The following is a 24,331-nucleotide window of genomic DNA, read 5'->3' as shown; positions in this document are numbered from 1 at the left end:
GTGAAGACAATGGAAGGGAAATACTTTTTTACACAGGGTTAGGGTTAGGGTTAGGGTTAGGGTATCATTCATTTCCTGTGTTTCTGTGAACTCTGAGACCCTGTTGAGCCCAGGCTGGACAACTTCACTTCTACTCTGAAATAAAGGGTCCTACGGGTACCTTGCGTGTTGCCTTTTTGGTCAAGAAGCCCAACAACAGGGTGTGTCACACTGGATGCTGGACAGACCAACCCCCAGTGGCCTGACTTCCTTTGGCGGGGGTGGGAAGGAAGCAAATCAATAGGCATCAGATGAGAAACTGGCTGAGGTCAATGATTCGCCATCTTTGGAAACGTGAGCTCAGCTGTGAGGCAGGTTAAGGGACCAGAGACCTGATCCGAAAGGGCTTTTGGAGAACTTGGATCTGAATCCTCCAGCCCGTGCTTTCAACCTCTATCACCAAGAGTCCAATACGTCAATTGTGCCATTGCCCGAGGGACCATCAGGAAACAGGGAGAGAGCAGCTCGAGGTCTTGGGGACCCCACTGACGCTCCACCTTGATTGACTGCACTTTGGAGTTTCACACAGGATGGAGGGACCTCCTGCTGAAAAAGTGGGCGGTGAGGAAAGGGGGAGGGCAGCCCGAACCCCGTTACAGCCCAGTAAGAACCCCGGTGCCGGCTGAGGTTGCGTCAGAAGGGCCGGGAACCTGTTCTGTGCATCGTGTCAACACGCTGTCACCTTCATCATGCTCTCTTCTGTATAAAGGAAACTTTATACAGAATCAACAGGATTAAAAGCCTGGCATTATCACTGCCTCGAGCAGGATGCTGGGTTTTCCATCCCATGAAGCAGGGGCCAGAGAGCTTTCACGTTGCGCTGCAAGACATCCTGGAATGTTCCTAAGTCAGGTAGTGGGGGTCAAGGACAAGCCCTGGGGGTCACGGAGCGCTCATGGGTGAAGCCCTAATTAGACGCTCCCGACGCCCCTCCCAGGATGTGTGGTCAGCGTGTTAATAGCGTCTTCCTACGGTGGAAAGTGAAACGTTGTGACATAAAGTCTTCCCTATGTAACATAAATCAAGTTTCCATCTGCTCTACACAGGGAAGGTTCTAGAGCTCCACGGGGGTCTTGGGAAGAGTCCGTTTTCTTAAGATCTTTCCAGGACAACAGATTTCTTCCCTGTGTGACTTGTGAGACATCTTTAAAACACACGCACACACCACACACCATACGCCCTCACACCAAGTACATACACACACCACACACACACTTACACATACACACGCCACCCACCACACAATGTGCGTGCATGTACACGCACTTTCATACATTCTCTCGCACACACCACACACACACGCACGCACACACACCCCACCCTGCCCCGTGCTCTCCTGTCCCTCGAATTCTAGGCAGAAACCCACAGCCCGCACTCCGTGTACCTCTTTGGAGAGCCTGGTGAAGAGGTCTCCTCCGCGCAGGAAGTCCAGAATCAGATAGAGTTTTCCCTCTGTCTGGAAGGCTGCGGAAGGAGAGAGTTGAGAGCATTCGGTGTCATGGTCCCCTGCGGTGGACATCAATCCCCTGGGTCCAGGCTCTGAGTGCAAAAAGCCCGTCTCTTGTTGGCTCAAACAACACCGCGTAGCCTGTAACCCTGGGTCATTTCAGAAACAGGACTGGGGCCGGGCTGGAGACCGCACAGCAGAGTGAGGGCAGGACTTGGGGAAGGGAGTGGACGGTGAGGAGTTCTGTCTCTCTCACTTTTCTTCATGGTCTGGAGGTTATTTCTCCTCCTCTCCCCGCCCCTTCCCCGCCTCCTTCCTCTTTCCTTCCTTCTTCCTTCCCTCCCTCTCCTTCTTCCTGCCTTTTTTTAATCACAAAGGGATTGAAAGACACATGGAGAAAAGTATGTGTAGGTTCCACTTGCTCTCATCACCACTACCGACACGGGGCTTTGGGCACAACCGTGTCTTGTTAGAGACTTGGCTTTGCTGGAAGGTGGCTGGTGAGCAGCAGGGTGATCACCGCGACATCTGGGACGAGTCCCCTCCCCCTCCTGTGGAACTGTGCTCGGTACAGCTCAGGGCTCAAGGATACCCACCACCTGTTCCTTCTTTGACGGCTGCGCCGGGGACGGGTCGGCCCAGCTGCCTGTACCCGGCAGCAGCAACGCTCGTGCTCTCCCTGTGGCCCCTGAGGGCCACAGTTATGGGCATGGAGCTCCCGGGTCAGGCCCCGCCCGCCACCAGCAAGGGCACGCCTTGGTCAGAGGGGGCACGGTGCATGCGTGTGAGGCTCAAGAGAAACCGACCACCGTGGCTACTGGATGGTCAGTTCAATGTTCCCGCTGGTCTGGCACGTGGCATCTATTTTACACGCAAAGGAAGTATGGCTGGAAGGGGTGCTGACATCCCCACACACTTGGGAACTTTTCATTTTCTAAAAGTCAATGCCAGAAGCATTATAACTGTTGGGGTTTTAGAAACATAAAGCCTCTAACTAGAAACCCCTTTGTCAGAATGGTGTAAACTGCAGCGTGGATGAATGCTCCGTCCTAGGGCTTGACAGGCAGACAGAGGACAAGTAGCTTGTGATCCATCACAGAGGTCACGTGGAGGATGCCTTTAAAAATCTCTGCAAGACCCCAGTTCTCAACTGCTTCAGAAAAACACCCGGGAAACCAACCGAAACGACACCTGGATCGGACCTGACACCAGCGAATCAGCAGCACTGAGGCGGCCGTGTGATAGAGGGGGGTCAGCCTGCCGCCACCGTTGGGATCTAAGGGCACCTGCCCGTGGCCCGAGGGATCTGGTCACCACGCGGCTGCCCGCAAGGTCACATCCATGTTGGCTCTTATTATTTCTGAAAGGAGAGGCCCCGTGCTTTCCAAACAGGACTTTCTACACTGTCTTCTTAGGAATATCAGAAGTTCACGAGCAAAGAGCTCTGTCCTCCTGCCTTTGCGTGTGTTCATGCCTTCACTCCCGACGTGGGTGAAAGTCACGGACAGTCTCCTCCAACTGTGCCCGCCCCCGAACCCTGTACCAACAAGGTACGGGACTTGTCCTTGTTGTGCCCAGCGCTTCGCCCACATTAATTACTCAATTAGGGCACAAAGCTGTAATGCAGTCTGCCATGACTCTGGAGCCGCCATCTCATTATTTTTAATTTGAAGATTTCACTTATTGCTTCTCCGAGGAGGTAAAATGGCAGAAAGCAAACGAAGAAGCCTTGTGTGGCATTGCAGATATGTGGCCTCAGAAATCAGAATTATTCCATCTGAGTCTCAGTTTTCTCTTCTGAGAAATGGAAACAATAGCCTACCTTGAAAGGCAGTTTTGAGGGCTCTACCGTCTTTCAAATGTCTAAAATATAGTCTTTACTTAAAATGCAGGAGATGTTACCATTCTGGTTTAAAGAAACTATGGGGTCATAGGCACTTTACTCTGAAACAACACAAAAATATGTCATACATTCACCCCATCTAGGTTGAGACCTTTTTTTAAAACCACTTTCTCCATGTTGATCATTTAATTAAGGGTAACCTCTCGCTCCCTCAGATTCGGTTTTTCGAGATGAAACAGGGCATCTTCCTCCCCCAGAGAAGAAGAATCTGAGGCTCAGGAACCCGGGGGGAGAAAGCTCCACCCCAGACAGCGCCGGACGCTGAGACAAGGAATCGATGCCGATTTCCTCCGATTTGGGGGAGGGTTGGTCTAGGTCCTCTCAACAGCTGGGAATTTTTTTCCCTCCCTTTACCGTAATGAAGCTTTACGATGAAAGGGTGATTCACTTCTGCCAAAATGTCTCTCTCCATCTTCGATCTGACTCGGTCCCGAACTGCAAGACAGAAAAATCGAAGGCTTTCAAAGGCAGGATGTGAAACACAAGACATTAGATATAAATAATTTCCCCCAACTTTTTGTACAAACTTTTCAAACATACACAAAAGTTGAAAGAGTAGGTGGAATGGCCTCCCCTGAGTCCTCCACCTATAGACTCAACAACTGCTTACATTTCGATACATGTTCTCTCCCCCCTCTCTATCTCCCTCTCTTTCCACACACATACACACATTTTAGCCACAAATCTGACAATATATTGTCGACGCTGTGACACTTGACGCCTAGGTGCATTTACATGCAGCATTCCCTAAGAACAGGGTAATCTCTTACATAACCCTAACGTGACTGTCGCCCTGAAGAACATTCACCAGCATTCCATAATATCATCTAACATCTGGTACATATTCCAATCCTGCCCGTCCTGCCATGTCATTTATAGCTGTTATTTTTTCCAACCTCGGATTCGGTCAAGGTTCACATGTTAGATCTGGTTGTTATATTTCCTTATTCCTTTTGCTTCTAGAATACAATGGTCCCGCATCTTTTTTTCCCCTGTGCTTTTTGTGGGCTTTTCGGTTAAGTCCAGGTCAGTTTTCTTGTAGATTGTTCCTACGTGTGTCTTATTGTTTCTTTACTGGTTGCTCTAACTCCTATATTTCTTATAAACCGAGGTTAGGTCTGGAGGCTTTATAAGGTTGAGGCTAAATATATATATATATATTTCTGGCGGTACGCGGGCCTCTCACTGTTGTGGCCTCTCCCGTTGCGGAGCACAGGCTCCGGACGCGCAGGCTCAGCGGCCATGGCTCACAGGCCCAGCTGCTCCGCGGCATGTGGGATCTTCCCGGACCGGGGCATGAACCCGCGTCCCCTGCATCAGCAGGCGGACTCTCAACCACTGCGCCACCAGGGAAGCCCCAAGGCTAAACATTTTTGGCAAAAATACCTCCCGGGTGATGCTGCAGACCTCAAGGTGCAGCAGATGCGGGGAGGGGTGCCGCACTACCCTTGCTCAGTGATGCTAAATTCCACTGGGTCAAGTCATCAGCCTCTCACTGCAAAGATGTGTACATCCCCTTGTAAGTAACAAATAACGTGAGGGGTGATATTTTGGTATGGAATGACCTGTGGGTTCCCTTACAATCCTTCATCCGTTAGCTTACATATACGATCCTTGCTTATACGGATCAAGGATGCGTGAGTCATTTAGGGTTACAAAATGGCAATGTTCTCATTTCTGATGGGACTAGAAATCAAGAGGAAAATCCCTTCTCTTCCTCTTCCTGAGGATAACTATGGATTATGGATTTTTTTTTTAAAAATGAGTGTGTTATAACCAATTACAATATTATTCTTTTCAGTGCTGACATTGCCTAAAGTTTAGCCATCTGGGAATACAGATGGGATTAGTTTTGAGGAAAAAATAAACAAAAAACCAAACAAAATCACCACTTGAGAATAAGAACAACTCCAAGATTCCACAAGCAAATTGGTACACCCAGGGCAATGTCCGAGTGACGTCCTACAGCCCTGCGTGTGTGAAGGCAGAAACTTTCCTCAAATATTCCTAAGTGTGACAAGTATGATGAATACCACCGTATGGACCAAGTATTTAAGTCGTTCATACTTTGGTCTTATGATATGTACTTTTAAAGTGTTATTTAAAAAGTCCCTCCCAAAGGATGGCTATAATAAAAAAAAACCCCACAAATAATAGAAAGTAACAAGCGTAGGTGAGGATGTGGAGAAGTTGGTGGGAATGTAAAATGGTGCAGCCACTGTAGAAAACAGTTTGGCAGTTCCTCACAAAGTTAAACACAGAAATACCATGTGACCCAGCAATTCCATTCCCCAAAGAACTGAAAACAGGAATTCCAACAGATACTGGACACCCACATTCACAGCAGTATTATTCACCATAGCAAAAATATGGCAGCAACCCAAGGGTCCACTGATGGATGCCTGAATAAGCAAAAGGGAGTCTGTCCACGCAATGGACTATCACTCAGCCCTAAAAAATAAAACTCTGACACACACTACAGCAGGGATAAACCTTAAGAACACTACACCAAGCGAAGTAAGCCAGACATAAAAGGACAAATACCATATAATTCTACTTTATGAGGTCCCTGGAGAAGTCAAATTCATAGAGACAGAAAGTAGAAGGGTAGGTGCCAGGGGCTGGAGGAGGGAAGTGGGGAGTTGTTCTAATGGGGACAGAGCTTCTGCTCGGGATGATGAGAAAGTCTGGGGTATAGATAGCGGTGATGGTTATACAATGTTGCAAATGTATTTACTAACACCACTTACAAATGGTTAAAATGATGGATATCCTATTATGTATATATATTTTTTTATTTTTTTATTTTTTTTTGCTTTATAACAAATTTAATCAGTTATACATATACATACGTTCCCATATCCCCTCCCTTTTGCCTCTCCCTCCCACCCTCCCTATCCCACCCCTCCAGGCGGTCACAAAGCACCGAGCTGATCTCCCTGTGCTATGCGGCTGCTTCCCACTAGCTATTTACCTTACGTTTGGTACTATTATGTATATTTTATCACAGTTAAAGAGAACAGAAGTCCTTCCTGTCCCTGGGCCCCAGGACAGTCTCCTGCATTTTGCTCCATGACTGGCTTCCTCTTTCACACTCAGGTGCTCAGGCTCCCTGGGGTCCACCTCTGCTTTGGTGCCCTGGCCGCTCACCTTCCCGGTGGGTCTGTGGCTGAGAGCCCGGGGCCCGTGGCCTGGAGCACACACACCCAGGCTCCGTCTCTCCCAGCACACAGGTGGCTCCCTGCTCACCTTCCTCCTCTGTAATCTGGGTTGAAGATGGTACCTGCCTCACGGGGTCATGACGAGAACAACGGGTAGCGTGTGAGCACGACGGTGCTGGTCCCACAGCCAAGGCCATGCCTGCGCTGGGGTCATTTTACTGCCTAGTAAGTGGAGTCAGCTTCACTGCATGATAAGAGTCAAGGGCTTTTCCCTGACCTTCCTCTCTGCTCTTATGCTTGGCTGTTCCCGGTCCGATACAGACCCCTATGACTTCAGTGGCCCCGAATCCCTGAGACGCTGGAAGGGCCGAGCACTGGCACACAGGACACAGAGCTGCCCCGGCAAGCGGGAGTCTGGAGGCCACAGTGTGAAGAGGGAAGCAGGGGAGCCTCCCGAGGGCTGTGCGCCTGGGGCAGCGGGGGCCAAGCGCCCGGGGGAGTCTCCATGGGTGCCACCTTCAGGGGCCCCGGGAGGGCAGCACTCCTCCGCTGGGGACGCAGCCATGACTGTTTTCACCCCTGGAGGGAGGCGAGACACCGGGTGTGTGATGGCGTTGGTGAGCAAGCAAGACCCGAGGAGAGGTCAGTGTCTCTGGGTGGCTTTTTTTGGTGTCGTTTTAAGAAGTTTTGATATGCTTCTTCATTAAAACACATTTCATCTATTCATTCTTTAAAAAGTAGTTTATGGTAGAGGTAAAAATAAGAGGGTCTGTTGTTGAACACGACTGCAGCTACACCAGAGAGAAGGTTTTATGGCAGCATCTGTGAAGCTCCATCAGGACACGTCCCCAACACAAGCCCATCCCTTGGGAGTTCTGGCCGTGGACACCCCGGCACGGCCACCACTTAGGAGAATGAACAAAGGGGGCAGAAGCAGACAGTTCCCAGGCAGATGGTACCAGGAGTCGCTCCACTTCCTGTCTATCCCGAGCTACAGGTTCCAGTGGCTCTGCCACAGAGAACAGCAGAGAAAGGGTTTCAGGAGAGTCAACAGAAGCAAAAGCTGAGACCCATTCATTCAATAAAAGACGCAGAGGATGCCAGCTAAAGACCCTGAAGGGAGAACGGGATCCCACATAAGCAGTGGGATCCGAAAGACGTCTCTCCAAACACATGCGCAGGCTGAGAAGGAGACCTTGGGTGGGACAGGGTCACAGGAAGGAAGGGGGGATGCGTCAGTGACAGGGGGCCTGGGGCCGCCCCTCCCAACCCTGGCCAACAAGACGCCTCTCTGAGCAGCTGCTGTGCGGACCCACGGGCTCTTCATGGTGGGAACCTCATCCGACGCATCTCAGGCTCCTGCGTCCTTTGCCTCAGACTCCTGCGTCCTTTGCCTCAGGGAGCGGAGCCGGCTGAGAAGGGCCCGCGGGAGACAGTCTTCTGTCACCCCCATGTACTGCCACCCCCAGGCACGTCCTCCTCTGGGGAGAAGCCCTGGTCCACTCCCACCCCCATGACGTGATCTGGTGAAGCAGGTGGCAGGGGACCGGGACACTGTGTTCCCACCCCCGTCCTGCCATCTCCTTGCAAAGCTCACTCTTTGACTTTGGTTAAGAAAATCTAAAAATCCTCTAAATGGGACTGATGTTATTATCTTGGGTTCAGACCTCTTTGGAATGAGGAACACTGCTTAGTGTTACTTACGTATCTGAAGATAGTATTTGTCATGGAAAGCAAAGGCCACAATAAGCCTGGTGACAAAATTAGAAAAAGATGCTTACATTCAAATTTCCAAGGGGCTGTCCAGTTATAGGGGTAAAATAAATACATATTTCTTCCCTACATTTTACACAACAATAAATCCAAGATCGATTAAAGAGGGAAGTGTTAAAAAAAAAACAAGCTGTAAAAATGGTAACAAAGATGAATACTCATCTGATGTCTGGGTGGGAATCTTTGTTTTAAATAAAAGCAGTGGAAGAAATAACCTAGGAGAGAGTGATAGACTGAGTTACCAAACAGATTTCCCATCCAAAAGGTCATAAAATTAAAAGGCAGACAAAAAATTCAGAGATTATCTGAAACAAACAGAAAAAGGGCCAGGAGCCTAAATACACACACTATCTAAATACTCTTATTCTGTCTAAAGTAACAGAGGAGAAACCAAGACTCCAGCCCCAACAGTGAACCTAATGGAGCACAGATAAGACACATCGCTTTGGGGAAGATGCCTTCACAAACATGTTTGGTAAGGCTGACCCCCGGGGCATAAACTGCTGAAACACAAGCATACTGGGTCCAAGGTGGCAGGAAAAGGGAAAGGCTGTGTTCATGGAGGCGCAGGATTTTATCACTGCAGACGGCCAACGGGGGAACTGACCGGGGCCAAGCTAACACGGTGCGCAAGGACAGCTGTCACACAGGCAATGCCCTTCAGATGTGAAACAGCAGGCGTGAGGCCAGCTCTGCAAAGGTGACTGGGCATCTCCGGGTCTGCAAGTTCTGGCTTTGCCGGGCTGAACCGGCACCAGACCTCACCACCGCCCTCTCTGGGTGGCGGCAGTCACTCGGGCCACCAGGGATGGAGGGAAAGGCCCTGAACGGTGCCTCAGCCATCCGACGGGCAGCTGCAGAGTCCCTCCACCAAGAAAGAAAACCGACATGAGAGCAAGTGCTTCATTTCTGATGCTGAGCAGTTCAAGCTGCCCCTGGAGGCTAAGGATTCCAAGGGATTTTGAGTTCCAAGACTCAGATGCATAAAAAAAAAAAAAAAAAAAAAGCCCAGAGAGATGTTTCCTTCATCCTTCCATTGCTACCGTGCCAACGAGTTACAGAAATGGTGAGACACGCCAGCCTGAGGCGAAACGTCCCCAGTAATCTCCCGCTGGGTGTTCTGGACTGGCACAGGGTCTGGAGCCAGGCCACTCCCTGTGATATTTACTCTCTGGCATGAGACATGTGAGTCTGGAATCGAGCGGGGCTTGACCGTATAGATGGAAAAACCCAAACGTCCTAGACTATTTTGAGATTCACTAATAAACCGTAGACATCAGTGATAAATTAAAATCTTTTACACTTCACGTCAACCCTGTACTTGTGGCTGACCCGCCATGTGAAGGATTACGGTGATGTGCTTTGCACGGCTGCTTTGCTCTGTACAGTAATCTGCAGCTCCAGGTGCCGGCTGTGACCTTCCTGTGTCCTTCAGCCTTCCGGGCCCGGGGCTGCCTCTGGGGCTGACATGAAGGCGGGAGCGCCTGTAAACTCGTCATACCTGAAAGGCACAGTTTCCTTCCCAGGAAAGTAGAGGATGAAGCACACTGTGGGATTACCCTGCTGGACTGACACACAACACAAAACCAGAGCTGCTTTCTGGACCCCCCACACACACATTTTTCGGATTGGGCCCACGTCCCCAAGGCTTCCACGCCCCCCGCTCCATCAGACAACTTCAGGGGCACCTGCTCCCAGGTGCTCCTGTGGAACTGAAGGTGCAGGTCATGCTACCCTGTTGATTTTCTTTCCTCAACCACTTGGCCTGTTCTGGACTTCTGGAGTTAAAAAGTTGGCTAATGCCCCTTGTGCCCTAACAAAAGGTCTCAACATCCGTAGTCCTTTGAAGTCTCTGGCAAGTGACGAACCACAATGCACGCAGGTCCCTTTTGCCAGCCAGCCGACGGCTTGGCGCCCTGAGCGGATTTGAGCCTTGAAGCCTCCTGGGATTTCCTGCATCCCCACCCTCTGTGAGTCACCACAACTCTCTGAAAAATGGTCCATACGATCTCCTAGAGCCAGTCGGGAAATGCTCATGAAACTGATCTTGAAGTATGTGGCAACTGCAAGCTGCATAAGAACCCCTGGTAAGAATCATTAACCTACTTTGGAGGATGGATTTACTTAGGAGAGCTCCATCTGCAACGAGGCTGGGATGAAATCCTCTTGTTAGAGTTGGACACCGTTGCCTGTATTTGCCTGTTTTTAAATGACCTCCCTCAATACACATTACTTTTACGCTACACTATATATCATGTCATATCATGTTACATTATGTTACATTATATTCTACTATATAGAGACTGTATTTGAAAAGAGAATGAAACGTGAGATAAAAACAAGTCCTATCAGTCACGGTGAAGATGAGAGATGGCCAGGTAGGAGGTACACCTTAGAAAAGCCCGGGGTTGCTGTGGACGGGGCTGCGACATCCCTCAGGGACTGCGGGGCGCGGGACCGCACGTGCTGCACGCAGCCGTGCATCTGCAGGCGGCCGCGGTCACGGGGAGGCCTGAGCCTTTTAACTGGAGCTGGACACCAGGCTGGTGAAGAACTCAGGCTCTGCCCAGCTGAGTGACCACACTTACTGCCTCCTGCCTCTGTCCACAAAAACCTGCCAGGTCTGCAGTTATATCCCGAGCGGTCTCCTGGATACAGAATAAAAATCCACCTTCACACAATATCTTTTAACCTTCAAAGGTCTAATTCATAGCAAAGAGGGGCCTCCCGTGGGAAGCTGTGTTGCTAAATGTTTGGTGACCAAAACTTTGTACTGCTCATCACCTCAGAGAGAAAAGGAAGAAAACCAGGCATGATGAAAATTAAAACGTTAGCCACACTGATGATTCTATTGGGCACAATTCCCCAAGATTTGTCTCTATGCTAGATTATTTAAACCAAGACTGACATGGTTACTTAACTAACTTCTTTACCAGAGAATCCTTCTGTGGGTAAATCTTCAGCCCATTATGTTTTCATATTTACAGGCATTAAAGATGCAAGTAGTGAAAAAAAAAATCTCTTTCCTACTTTTTCTCTACAATGTAAGAAATGCAACTCTGGTAGAAATTAACATATAAACGATGCCAAGGCACACAGCCGGTGTATTACAACAAACGGGAGAGCTATTACTTAAGGATGATGTTTACATGTTACTTTTTGTCTTAGATCATCTACTGGGAAAACAGCTCCCCTGAATAGTAAATACCCCAGGGATAGCTGGATGAGGCTTCCTGATGAGGAAATGATGCCCTGGGGGTGGGGGGCACGGCTGGTCCCAGGTGCCCCCTTCCTGGGAGGGGAGGAACACGGGATAGAGACCCCGCCACCTCCAAATCATGTGATTCTGAGTGTGTGGCTTCACTGCATTGTGACTCAGTTTCCTACAATACCAATAAGGGCACTTAAAACATGTGCTTGGAACTTGCCTTACCTTCCCCCCTAGGAATCTGTAATCATCCAAATATGAATCAAATGACATAAATGAATTAGCATGGAAATAACAGCTGTTCAAACTAAGGCACCGATTAAAGCTTAGTTTCTAAGTCAGTGTTTTTAAAACAAAGCATCTTGGTGTAAGAGAAAAGGAAATAAAATGGTGCTGGAAACCACATTCTGAGGTTTGAAACCAACCAGGCTAACTCTGACCAGGGGCTATTTCAAAATGTTGTAATCAGCGTGAATGTAATCCATGAATTTCTGTCCTGGTCACCCCGCACACTCCCGCATTCCCTCCTGTATCTGCTGACATTCGAGGGATGGAATCAGAGCTCTACTTCAAGAAAGGATAGAGGAGTGACAGAAACTGGGCTCCAAAGGACAATCCGACAGGCTCAGAAAGCACCGTTCGGGACCATTTCCATCTTGTCTCCCAGCCAGGCTCTGGCAGTAACCCACACACACAGCTGGCCAGAAACACCCATGAAGTGACCGTAACGGCCTATTAGTTACTTACTAAACAAAGAGATTTGCCAGAATAATAGTTTCTTCCTTTAGAATCAACAGGACACAACTTCCTTCCTTCAACGAAAGAAGCATGTGTTACCTTTGGGCTTAGAAAGTTGACTTATAAGGAAAACGGCTGAAAAATTAGTTAGGCATGAGAACATAGATGAAGTCCTACCAGAAAATTTTCATTGCAAAGACATATTTCACATAGAAGCTCTCCACATTGTGGAGAGGTGTTTCAATCCTCACTGGAATTCTACAAGAGGAGCCCTCCTGGGGTGGATGTTTGTGGTCCCCAGCAGGTGCCAGGCACCCTTGGTAACTAACACCATCACAGGCTCTTCACGTAGCTGGAGGAACCGGGGCTGAACAGAGACGTAAGTCTTTCTAACCAGATGGTAATTAACGCTCAACCCTCCTCCTCACCGCCCCCCCCGCCCCCCACTTAATCAGACCTAAGCCAAACCTAGACCAGAAGAGTCCTAACACACCTCCAATGCCAGTTTTCATGGAGAAAAGGACCAGAAATGAATACAGGTGACGGTGAACCTTGTGCCAGCAGCAGCAGCTCACGTGCATTGACGGATTTAATCCTCACATCAACAACGCTGTGAGGTAGATACTATTACTGACATCATCTCATTTAAGTAGGAGGAAACAGAGGCCAGGAGAGGTTCCCCAGGGTGACACAGCCAGTGGAGTCTAAGCCGGATGGGGTCCCAGGGTCCAGTGTCTGTGCTCCCAGCCGCTGCATCGGGGTCCTCTTGCTGGCAGTACCCTAGAGACACCCGGATCCTCATACCCAGACCACATCCAGACCAGGGATTCGAGGAGTTGACCTGAAGTGACCTCAGCATTTTGTGAAAGTCCTGCAGGCCATTCCAGCTTGTGGCCAAGGCTGGGAACCACCTTATTAACGTGGGTGACAGTCCCCACTTGCCAGCTCACTAAATGGGGGATGGAGACCAGGCTTGCTTCACTTGTGGTCTCATGCTTGGGAATACACTGACAGTCTTTTAAACCAAATTCCTCTACAACACAAAGTGGGGCGTCACCCTTTGGAATTCATTATGTTTGGAATTCCTTACATAGAACTGTCACCTGCGATAATTCAGTGTTGAGTCACGAATACAGAAACTTTGCCAATCAGAGACATTGAACACTTTGAAAGGGTCCTTAAGCGATGGGGGGAAAAGCAGCACCATCCCTGCTCGCGAGGGGGGCTGCGGGTTAGGCTGGGGGCGGCTCACGCCTGCCTGCTCGTCACACTGTCAGCTGCTTCAGCCGTTGACATTTTCCTTAGAAATGGCGTGCCACCTCTTTAAAGAAAGGCGGAGGCAGGCGCCTGACCCCTCCAAACCCATTTAAAGGAGAAACAGAGCTGTCAGACACTATTATCCGTTTGCCAAGTTATTTGGAATCCAAATGACGACGACACTCCCTTCTGTACACGGGACAGCCATCCGCGTTTCTGAGAAACCATCCGGAAGTTTGCAGTCATTGCCATGAGTCCTCCGCCCCCCTCTCCGTTTTCCCCTTTTCAAAATAATTTCACTATTGAAGTTCCTGGTCTGCACTTCTGGAGGGCGCTGCTCTCACCCACATTTCTTTTCTAACCCGTTCTTCTGATTCACTAATGAGCCTGCAAACTGGTGATGATTTGAGGATGGAGAATGGCTTACGAATATTCGAATCTCTCAGGCTAACAGAATGCAGAGGTGTTAGAGCCAAAACAAATCTAAACAACCGGCTTCTTTCACATGGGAGGAGAAAGGAATGCCTAGAAAGCTCAGAAGGTCCCTCGGTGGCTCAGAGACCTGGCCTCCGTGCTGGACGTACTTGGTCCTCCTATCATGGGTCCAAGCACCACCTCACACAAAGGACTGTTTTGTAAAACTTCTATATCTTCTCTTAGGGAAATAAACTCTGATTGCACTTCTGGGGAAAAATCTATTCTTTAGTGATGGACCATTTTGAAAAGCTGAAATAGTAGATGATATAAGATAACGTTTGGTTCAAAAGCTGGCTTTTAAAGGAGCACTAGGAAGTGGGAAATTTTTCTGACTTTGTGCTTGTAAGTTTTATGCTTATATGGCTCATTCTCACAATGTAAAAATGATTTTACATAGTTAAGCGTATTGTTCTGGAATATTACACAAAAAACTTTATATTATACAAAGTCAAATATATTCTATGTTTGTTGAAAAGTTGAAATATAGAACACAGAGAAGAAAATAAAGGCTCCCAGTAATCCTATGAGTGTTTTTGTTTTGGCATATTTCCGACGAGCACGACATATATTCAATATTCGTACACACACAGAGGCATCTACCCGTACAAATGGAGGCACACATGCATTTAACATCTCTATCGTTCTGTAACACAGTTTCATATCCTGCCTAATCCATGTAACCTTGTATCAGGAGCGCTTTCTCAAGGACACTGGATCGGATCATAAACACACGTGGAGACTTGCGTTCCCGTGGAAGCTGAGATCACCGAGATGAGCGTTTGCACACGCGCTAAGAGGTCAAGGCTGGGGCTGATGGACGGGCTGCTTCTCTCTCACGCCTCCAGAGCAGGGTGAACACACAAGTTCCCCCACGGTTCCAATTTCCCTCCCACTTCCCCCTCTCCCTCCTTTGGGGGCAGGAGAGGGTGAGATGGTATTTGATGGGAAAGAAGGAACAGTTACAACTTGAGGAGAAAGGGAACAATTGAAGGGCACTGAGCACATGCTGGTGAGGTTATCAGACGTGCTGATGGAAGGTGCGATGGGCGGGGGATCTCACCAGGAACAGCCTGGTCAGAGGATGAGCTTCTGCTTCGACCTGCCCCCATCTTCAACCACAGGGAGCTGCCTGCTCTGTGTCTGAGAGAGTAAACCTCCATGCTTTGAGGATGAGAGAGTGGGTTTTAGCAAATGGCCATGTTACGTACCAGCTGTTCATTTAAAAAATAACAGCTTTATGGGCTTCCCTGGTGGCGCAGTGGTTGAGAGTCCGCCTGCCGATGCGGGGGACGTGGGTTTGTGCCCCGGTCCGGGAAGATCCCACATGCCGCGGAGCGGCTGGGCCCATGAGCCATGGCCGCTGAGCCTGCGCGTCTGGAGCCTGTGCTCCGCAACGGGAGAGGCCACAACAGTGAGAGGCCCGCGTAATGCAAAAAATAAAAATAAAAACAGCTTTACCAAGATATAATTCATGTACCACTCAATCCACCCAACATGCACAGTTCGATGGTTTTTGGAATATTCAGAGTTGTGCAACCATCACCACAGTCAATTAGAAAACATTGTCATCACCCCCAAAAGAAACCCCATAGTCATTAAGCCACACCCTGTCTCCCTAACGTCCCAGGCCCCGGCAACCACTAATCTACTTCCTGTCTCTGTGGAAGCTACCTCTTCTGGATTTTCACATAAATGGAGTCCTACGATGTGGGAAACTTTGTGACTGGCTTCTTTTCACCCAGCGTAATGTTTTCAAGGTTCCTCCAGGCTAAGGCACATGCGTCAGTGTTTCATTTTTTTTATTGCCAAATAATATTCCGCTGTGTGGATGTACCATACTTTATCCATGAGTCCATGGATATTTGGGGTTTTTCCACTTTTTGGCTACTGTGAATTAGCTAGTGCTGCTACGAACATTCATGTACACAAGTTTTTGTGTAGGTGTATGTTTTCGCTTCTCCTGGTTATACACCTAGGCTAGAATAGTTGGATCATACGGTAACTCTATTTAACTTTTGAGGCAGTGTCAGAGAAGCTGTTCACTCTTTTAGACAGTCCGATGATCTTGAACTAACATATGTTTAATTTGATTTTCTATTTCTATGGAACTACTGTTTAGTGAAGAGATCATTTTATTCAAAGTTGGGGATAGAAAGCCAAAACCTGCTTTGTTTCCTATAGGTCTTTTAACAAACATTCTTTAAAATTATATTATTATGAGGATCTTGGACTATTTGGCCACGATCAATCGACAAACAATTTTAGAAACATTATTATAGCTACAATAAAAAAACGTTCACTATAAATAGCACGGTTTAAATTATGTTGTTGAATTAAAAACTCCAGTGTCAACAATAAACTATAAAACCAAAACTGTATCATAGAACCCTAAACTTTTGTGTACAGAAGAATTACTGGGACAGTTTGTTAGAAAACTCCAATTCTAGGCTCTGCCCCAAGAGATTACAATCCAGGAGGCCAGAAGTGGGGCCTTGGGATCTATTTTTAACAACTTTCCCCAAACACATATAGGTGATTCTGATGCAGGCTCCAGTCTGGCCAAAGTGGCAGTTTTTGTATTTTCTTTCATGGGTTGTGCTGACAGTGTCAACTTGATTGCTGTTTTCTATAGAAGTATTTACCCATCCTTTAAGAACTGTCTCGCTCACCTTCTAGAACCTTTTTGAATGGCCTCATGTGGAAGAACTCTTTCTTCCTTTGTATCTAAAATGTTTAGGTCTATATATATTTGGTCTATGCATTTAGTGTTCTATATTATTGGTTCTGTGTGGTTCAAAATATATCTTATTTACCAGCTAGACAGTAAGTGACTGGAAGGCAGAGAATGACATATTTTTGTACTGTCCCCTGCATGTAGGTGCTGAGGACATTGTGATATAAGACCTAAAAATTCAAGAGCTGCCTTGACACCTCTGAGCTTCATGGGCCCGAAAGGCTTAACCACGAGTTCCCCTGCCCTTGACAGATATGCCCCCCGCCTAGCAGGAAAGGCTCCCCACTCTGTTGGTTCCCTATAAGCCAGACCAGCTGTACCCCATCTGGTCTTTAACCTAACATGTTCAGTTCCCTGCCAGCCCACAGAACTATTCAAATAAGCCCATCACATCTTCCCTGGAACCAGGAGCCACCCCACCCTCTTGTTACTACAAAGCCTGCATCTCACAGTCCCTGCAACTCACTCTGCTCCTGTGCAGCCCCTCGTGGCCCAGCATGCTGTGCAGTGCCCTCCGCCCCCAGTGAGAAGTGTAGGTGACTGATAAACTCTGTTGTCTCACTTGCCCAGGCCAGGTGTCGTGTGCCCAGCCTCTAGCACTATTTAGGACACGGATCCCTCCCTCACCAATGGGTGAATAGGAGGTGATCAGAGCAGATGTAGTTGGTGCTCAGCTGTACGTATTGCTGGTTAAATGACCCTGAGCTTAGAATAGAGATTTTAGATAATAGCTTACCTTGACCTGCGTTATGTGCGTATACTTTTCTGGAGGGGAGGAGTATAGAAGCAGGGAATCAGGTGTTGGACTGAATTTCTAAAACCCAGTCCGGGGGAAGAAAGGGAAATAATACAGCCGTGAATCACATTTTGTTTAAAACTGAGCAATCCAGCCTGAAGGATGAATTTAGGCCGATTTGTTGCCCAATACAGCCAAAACAACCTGCTTTTGCTTTCCTCCTCAATGCTCTTTTCCCCAAATGGCACGTTACAGCAGAGCATATGTGGAGGATGGTATTTACACAATATGGCTTTCCCTCTGAAGACTGTGGAAATTTTGCAGGGCTATGTTAGATACTCAGGGACATGCTTTTAATGTGTATTATCAATCAGAGAGTAACATGTCGACATACAGAAATCATGCAACACTAAACAGAATGTCTATTTCCCCCAATAACAAGCAGAGGATAAACCACAGTTACGTGTCTCCCCCTCTGTGACCTCTCACCCTTCAAGGTGGCCTTCTTCAGAACCTTCATTGCGTAGAGCTGCCCAGCATCCGACCCCTTGACCTTCCTCACCAGGAACACCTGAGAAAGAGAACACAGAACACCTGCAGTTGATATGACTGTAAATTCAGTTTCCTTATTTGATTTGACATGGGGATACATAGGGAGTTTAGGAAACTCCAAGAAAATAAATACACTGTAGGAAAAACCTAAATGTAAAATCTTCTCCAACATCTGGGATGTCAGGAAAAGTTCATCTAATTTATTACCACCCTGTGAGGAGCTGTGTTACGTGTTCGTATGAAGAATCGCGTTTGTTTTCGGCACCACTCACTTTCTATGAAACATTTTATATCAGAGGGAATAGCACCCTCCTTTTAAAAAAAGACCAGTTGTTTAGAAAAACAGACACTATTCAGAAGTTTTCAGGGGGGTCATTTGGTTTATTGTGAATATGCCCTGTAAATCCCCAAGGCGAAGGCCACCCTGAGAGTCACTGTGAACCACACAGGACACTCTCTGACTCTCAAGATGAGCTAGGCTCTCTTATTTTGAGCTTTCTTCACCCAAATTTCAGCTTTGAGTAGCTTAAGTTTATAGTTGGAGTTGGTTTCTAAATGGCTCTTACATCATCTTATGTGGACACAACATCTGCTGGGATACATTTTGACGTGTATCATGGAGGAAAAGACAATTGTTTGAGAGGCTGAGCTTAAAAGTCACATTCATAGTTGTTGAACAAAATTAGTAAAAAACAAACCAACCAACCTGGGGTATCCGTTACGAACAGAACACCTTCCACGCAGATGAAACAACAGTATTGGCTTTTCCTAACAGTATTTACCAATAGATGCAAAAATCTGCTGTCATGACAGAGACGCGGGTGCAGACGTGTGTGTCCAGAAGGCACAGGTGCTGCCCACGTGTGTGCTTGGAGCTTCCCTGCGTGCAGTCGCTACGGATCGTGTTCAAACCCACAGGGGCTGTGGGACAGGGTGATCTACCCACCGTACTGCAGTGAAGGTGACTCGTTAGCCCCAAGACGAGGCATTCGTCATCGGAACGCTAGTGACAAGAGTAAGACCCCTCTTTCAGAACGAGGGGACGACGGAGAAAAATGAGGACAGGTGTAGGAAGGATGTGCGTCCGGAAGGTCGAGCCTCTGGAATATCCAGAGTCGGTCTTTTCTGTCCCCCTTTTCATTCCTTTCTCCGCCTCTTCCCCACAATATAAGGGGGTCCGTAGGAGCTCACACGTGAATATGTATATGAGGTACATGCGTGGGTTCAGAAGTAGGGAAGACTGTCCACTCAAGTCCACACGGAAGGCCACGTTCACATGGCATCTGACCACATGATGGTTTAGTTTCAAGGATGCAAATCTTGCATGGATCGCTTCACATGAACCTTTTTTCTTTTATTGCAACTCAGGTTTTATTAGTAAAAATGAGATGATGGGTAATGATGGCTATTTATATTCATCTGTTTTACAAAGGAGTTCTATTTTTATTTTCAAAAGAACAGGGGAAAAATCTCCACACTACCAATATTTGTCAGGCTCCTGCCACACGCCAGGTCCTGCAAGAAACGCAGCAGGAACAGCCCTACAGCAAGCAGAGCATCCAAAAGGAGACAAACGCATTTCGAGAGAAACACCAAAATACGGTAACAATCGACTTAAAAGTGGATTTAATACGAGTGAAGAGGTTGTCTCTGTCTGCCCCGGGAGAGCCCTCTCGTCCGAGGCATCCCGTACCTCTTGCCTCTTCATCCTTACGTGATTCAGGAACACATTCTAATGTAGTGAGATAAGTTCCCAAACGACTGGACAATTTCAACAAAGAGAGCTGCCGAATCTCTAACACTTAACCCAGGGGACTGTTCATGCGCTCCCACGTTTTATTTTTACTGCTTCTTCAGAAGCTCAGCCGAGACTCTGCAAAGCGCTTCCGAGAGCACACGTGGAGACAGATGCCGTGCCACCCGAAGCTGCCCTAGTCTCCACGTATCACCGCGATCAGCCAAATCACTACCTCATTCTCTGAGCGAGATTTTCAACCCTGTCTCAGAACCGGAACCTGGCAACTGGTCTGCAGTGTTCCCTCAACACACGAGCCTGGCAACTGGTCTGCAGCGTCCCCTCAACACTCGAGCCTGGCAACTGGTCTGCAGCATCCCCTCAACACTCGAGCCTGGCAACTGGTCTGCAGCGTCCCCTCAACACTCGAGCCTGGCAACTGGTCTGCAGCGTCCCCTCAACACTCGAGCCTGGCAACTGGTCTGCAGCGTCCCCTCAACACACGAGCCTGGCAACTGGTCTGCAGCGTCCCCTCAACACACGAGCCTGGCAACTGGTCTGCAGCGTCTTCCCAGCGCACGACCCAAGTGGATGGCAGCCGTGCGTTTCCAGAGGATGCCAGGGCACCAACCTTCCCCCCAGAGGTAGACATTTACAGACCTGCTCTTACCAACCCCACTGCTTAGTCACAGGGGAGCGAGGACGCTTCTCACTGGGGTTTGGTCCCACCTCAGAACATGGAATCCCAATCCAGTCCTTATCTGCCTGGGGAGACCGAGGGGCAGGTGACGAGCCAGGGAGGGGGCAAAAGCTTTGTTTCCACCTTCCTTGAAGGTTTCGGGGAACATCTGGGCAGCACCATACATTTTAACACTCAGACACCCTCTGCCCCGTTCCTCAAAGTGTTTCGCTGCTTTCCCACTGCCTGCTTGGCCGTTAAGGACAGGCTGTCTTCCTCTGGTCCCAAGCACTACGACCCCCTGCTCTCCGGCCATCACTGAAATAATCATGGTTTGACCAAATTACTAATGGCCAGAAACTGTCCCCATGATTCCCAGCAAATTCCTTCAGCAAACGGGCTACTTGGCTCCCTAGGCTCTGCAGGGCGGAGTGTGGGGATGGCAGCGCATGCTGCCCTTTGTGTGGTCCCGTCTAGGGACAATCCTGAGGCCGTCAGCCTCAAACATCCCTGTGAGAGACCCTAACCCTAAGCTGGGGCCGCCCCTTGGGGTTGAGCGCTGCTCCCTTCCAGGAACGACCTGCCAGCTGCACAAGGGGAGAGCGGGGGCTGAGGAAAGGGGACTGACGGGTGAGGGCGGAGGATAAGGTCCTTGGGCGATTCCCAGGAGCAGTGTGGGGTCAGCAGCAGGCATGAGCGAGGAGGTCTTGGTGGCATTTTATCCATTTCCACGCCTCCAACAGCTGCAGTCACTGAAGGGGTGAGAGAAAGAACACAGGGACCTGGTGGGGGGTGAACGTGACCCCGGAGCCCAGGTTCACGCCAGCTCCCCACTCTTTGGGGTCTCTGCAAGAGACGTCCGTTTAACAGGAGCTTCCTGCAGGATGGAAACACGTAGTTGTGCCATTCTTCTCTCTTACCGAGAGCAAAACGAAGATACTCCTGCATAAGGACATGTGATTTCTATTTAGAGATGAAGAATAAAATAATATGGGTGGTAGGACATATGGATTTCCCCCTCTCGTCGTTAGTTTGGCTTTTATAAAACATTCATAACAAATACTGCTGTGTGGACACATAAGATTTGTGATTGTGGTTCTCTAGTGCCCACCGTTCCCAGGGGACCTCTGGGTGGAGCTTTCCAGAGCCCTGTTGCGTCGGCACAGCAGCCTCGTCCACCGGGAATCCTGAGCCTCACCTCCAGTGTCTGCAACGGTCCTGATCCGGTGACCAGGCCCAACACACAGGCAGCGGTTGAGCTCGTGAGTCAGTAGTTAATGGAGGTTGAACATCTGTAGGCGTCGCCACTGCCTCTTCCTTTTATTTCCCTTCACTTACTTAGTTTACTTTTAATCTCTTAATTAATCTCTTTATTTATTAATATCAGAAGATATTAAACTTTACTTTCTTATGCCTCATACAACGATGGCTGGGAAGGAAAAGTGTGGAGTGTTATGAAGCTTGTCATTTCAAGGGGATTCCGCCCGACACCAGGATTTCACTTGTTTCCCAAAGAATTTTTTTTTTAATTAAAATTGAAATTCAAAATTTGCAGGGAATTGGAAAAAGTCTTTTCTCCTTTCATTTTTAACGCCCAGATCTCTGAGCAGGGCATCGTCAATGTAGCTTTTGTTCAGTCGAGTTTTGAACGGACAGGCTCAGATCCATTTTCCTTGAGCTCAGAAGGCATTTTCCACCTCTGCTGCTTCCAGACACCCTGGGGGGAGGGTGCTCAGTGAAATCAGGGTCCTGCAATAGGCCAGGGCATCAGCCAGTGCCCACCCAGCAACCCTGGGCCTCGCCTGCAAGGTGGGTCCCAATCTCCATCACTGGGGACAGAGGTGATTCAGCTGCACTGGTCCCGCGTGTTCTCAAGAAACAACTTGTGGGCAGCGTCTCTGAAAGGGAGCAAGGGGCACCTTGCTTGTCCCTATTTCCACGTCATGGTTCTTAGAGAAAGACTTACGCTGCTTCATCTTTTTCCAGCATTTCTGATTAATGGGAAGACAGTCCATTACCACATAAATAGGCCTGCCTCTATGTTTTAGTAACAGCTTTTTACCCTGAGAGCCTGAAACCTTCATTTTCCTACTTTCATAAATGCCTTATAAACCATATGAAGTAGCCATTTTTGGAGGCCACAACATTTTGAACACTGGTAATTTCATATGGTTCAAACGAACATGTCTGTAGTTACATTAGTATAAACACATGTCTGTACCACATTGTGTGGAAAAGAAAAAATAAAATAAAAAGACATTCTACCGTTTAAGAATGCCGAAAGAGAGATTTCACAAACAATCAAATTTTCGTGGTCTGTAAGAGATTATCTATAACATCACTAACAAACTATTAATCCTACATGAAATCGACATGCGCCAGATTTCATCTTGGCACAAAGTCCTATGAAGAATGGGGAAATTTGGTGAATGTCCACATGCCATACAAAAATAGTTACTTTAAAAAGCCAGGACTCTGTTCTGCTTAAACTCTAGGAAAGGCTGGCTTCATTGTCTACCTCAGGCCCTCGTGTTCTAGAACTCCTAAGTCTGTATACTTTCTAACAGTTACACCAAGGACGTAGAGATATTAGCACTGCCCTGCAATAATTCACTCATCCTCGTGAAAGATGTATTGACATCGTGCTGTATGTGGATGTGGCCCTATATAAAGAGACAACTATTTCTCATCTCCTGAGAGAAATCAGTTTTCATTTTAATTTGAAGGTGAAAAAGAAAGGAAACGAAAAATTCTAGTGCACAGATTCATCGTAGACGATTGCTAGACGTCTAGGAGTCATGTCTTATTTAATCCATAGAATAATTATAGAAAGTAGTTCACATTATGTCCCTTTCATAGATGGGGAAACTGAGGCTTGGACAGGCAAAATATCTGCACAGTTTACACGTAGGGTGAAGGGAGCCAGCCTGTAGTCCCAGCCTCCTTGACTCCTTGGTGACAGTCACATGAACCGGTCCCGAAGGGCACTGCCTTCTCTGTTCCTTTCTTCCTTGTTCTCCTGCTTTTTCTTTCTCTTTGAGAAATACTGGTGGGGTATGCACTTCCAAAGATGCATGGCTCAAGTGATCTAGCCAGCACGGTGATACACTAAAGTCCCACGGAAGCTACAGGAGAGGGAAGGTGTGTGGTGTCCCTAAGCTCAGCTCCACGGTCACGGGCTTCAGGCAAACTGAGGCCCCAGCTCCAGCCACCACGGGACCCACCATGTGGGCGCTGCCTGTACTTTTCATTCCCTCAGCTTGGGGCCACCTCTCCCTTGGGCTCAGGAGGTACCTCTGCCGTCTCCTTCACCAGACATTCAAGTGCTTCGCCCTGACATGCGGGACAAGCCCCAGGGGAATGAGACCCACTTGGAGGGAACCATGGACCTAACTTACCTTTCCATAGGACCCTTGTCCCAAAACTTTTAACAGTTCAAACTGGGAAGGGTCGGCCTTTTCAAAGCCTGCTTTCACATGATGACTGATGTCAATCTCCTTCACGATGCCTTCTTCCTGCAAGAGAAAAATGACAAAAATCCAAATCAAGGGGTTCCTCTGGATTCATCCTCTGAAGTTACAACAAGTCGGGTACGTTATGGATCTTCAGGATAGGAGTTTAAAGCTGTGACACCACAGAGCTTTACAAAATCAACTTGCTTATTTATACTAATGATTCCGTTTGTGAGCCTTTAACTGTTTCTTTACCCCATGGAGTTGTGTCATATGGTCTTACCAATATCTCAGTGAAATCCATTCTGCTTCTTAACAGTTTGGGCAAAATTTTGGACAGGGAGGAACGTGGGAACCATGGAACAAAACGAACCTCTGAGAATCTGTCTTAACGTCTACACTGCTGTGGTCAAAAAGGTTATCAGGGGCTTCCCTGGTGG

General features: G+C 48.1%; 1 protein-coding gene across 1 annotated transcript in view; it reads right to left on the bottom strand.

Annotated features, from left to right (window-relative positions):
• Nucleotides 1-24,331, bottom strand: part of RPS6KA2 (ribosomal protein S6 kinase A2) — a 160,867-nt gene that overhangs the window by 64,011 nt on the left and 72,525 nt on the right. Inside the window, exons 2-5 of the mRNA XM_082634373.1 lie at nucleotides 23,838-23,954; nucleotides 17,963-18,044; nucleotides 3,744-3,824; nucleotides 1,424-1,503 (exon numbers count right to left, since the gene is read on the bottom strand). Coding sequence (XP_082490499.1) covers nucleotides 1,424-1,503; nucleotides 3,744-3,824; nucleotides 17,963-18,044; nucleotides 23,838-23,954 — 360 coding nt within the window. The remainder of the gene's footprint in view (nucleotides 1-1,423; nucleotides 1,504-3,743; nucleotides 3,825-17,962; nucleotides 18,045-23,837; nucleotides 23,955-24,331) is intronic.

The sequence above is a fragment of the Mesoplodon mirus genome (genome assembly GCF_964341445.2).
Source record: "Mesoplodon mirus genome assembly, chromosome: 10".
Lineage (NCBI taxonomy): Eukaryota > Metazoa > Chordata > Mammalia > Artiodactyla > Ziphiidae > Mesoplodon > Mesoplodon mirus.
The sequence above is the reverse complement of the archived record's forward strand: the minus strand, read 5'-3'. Positions and strand labels throughout refer to the sequence as shown.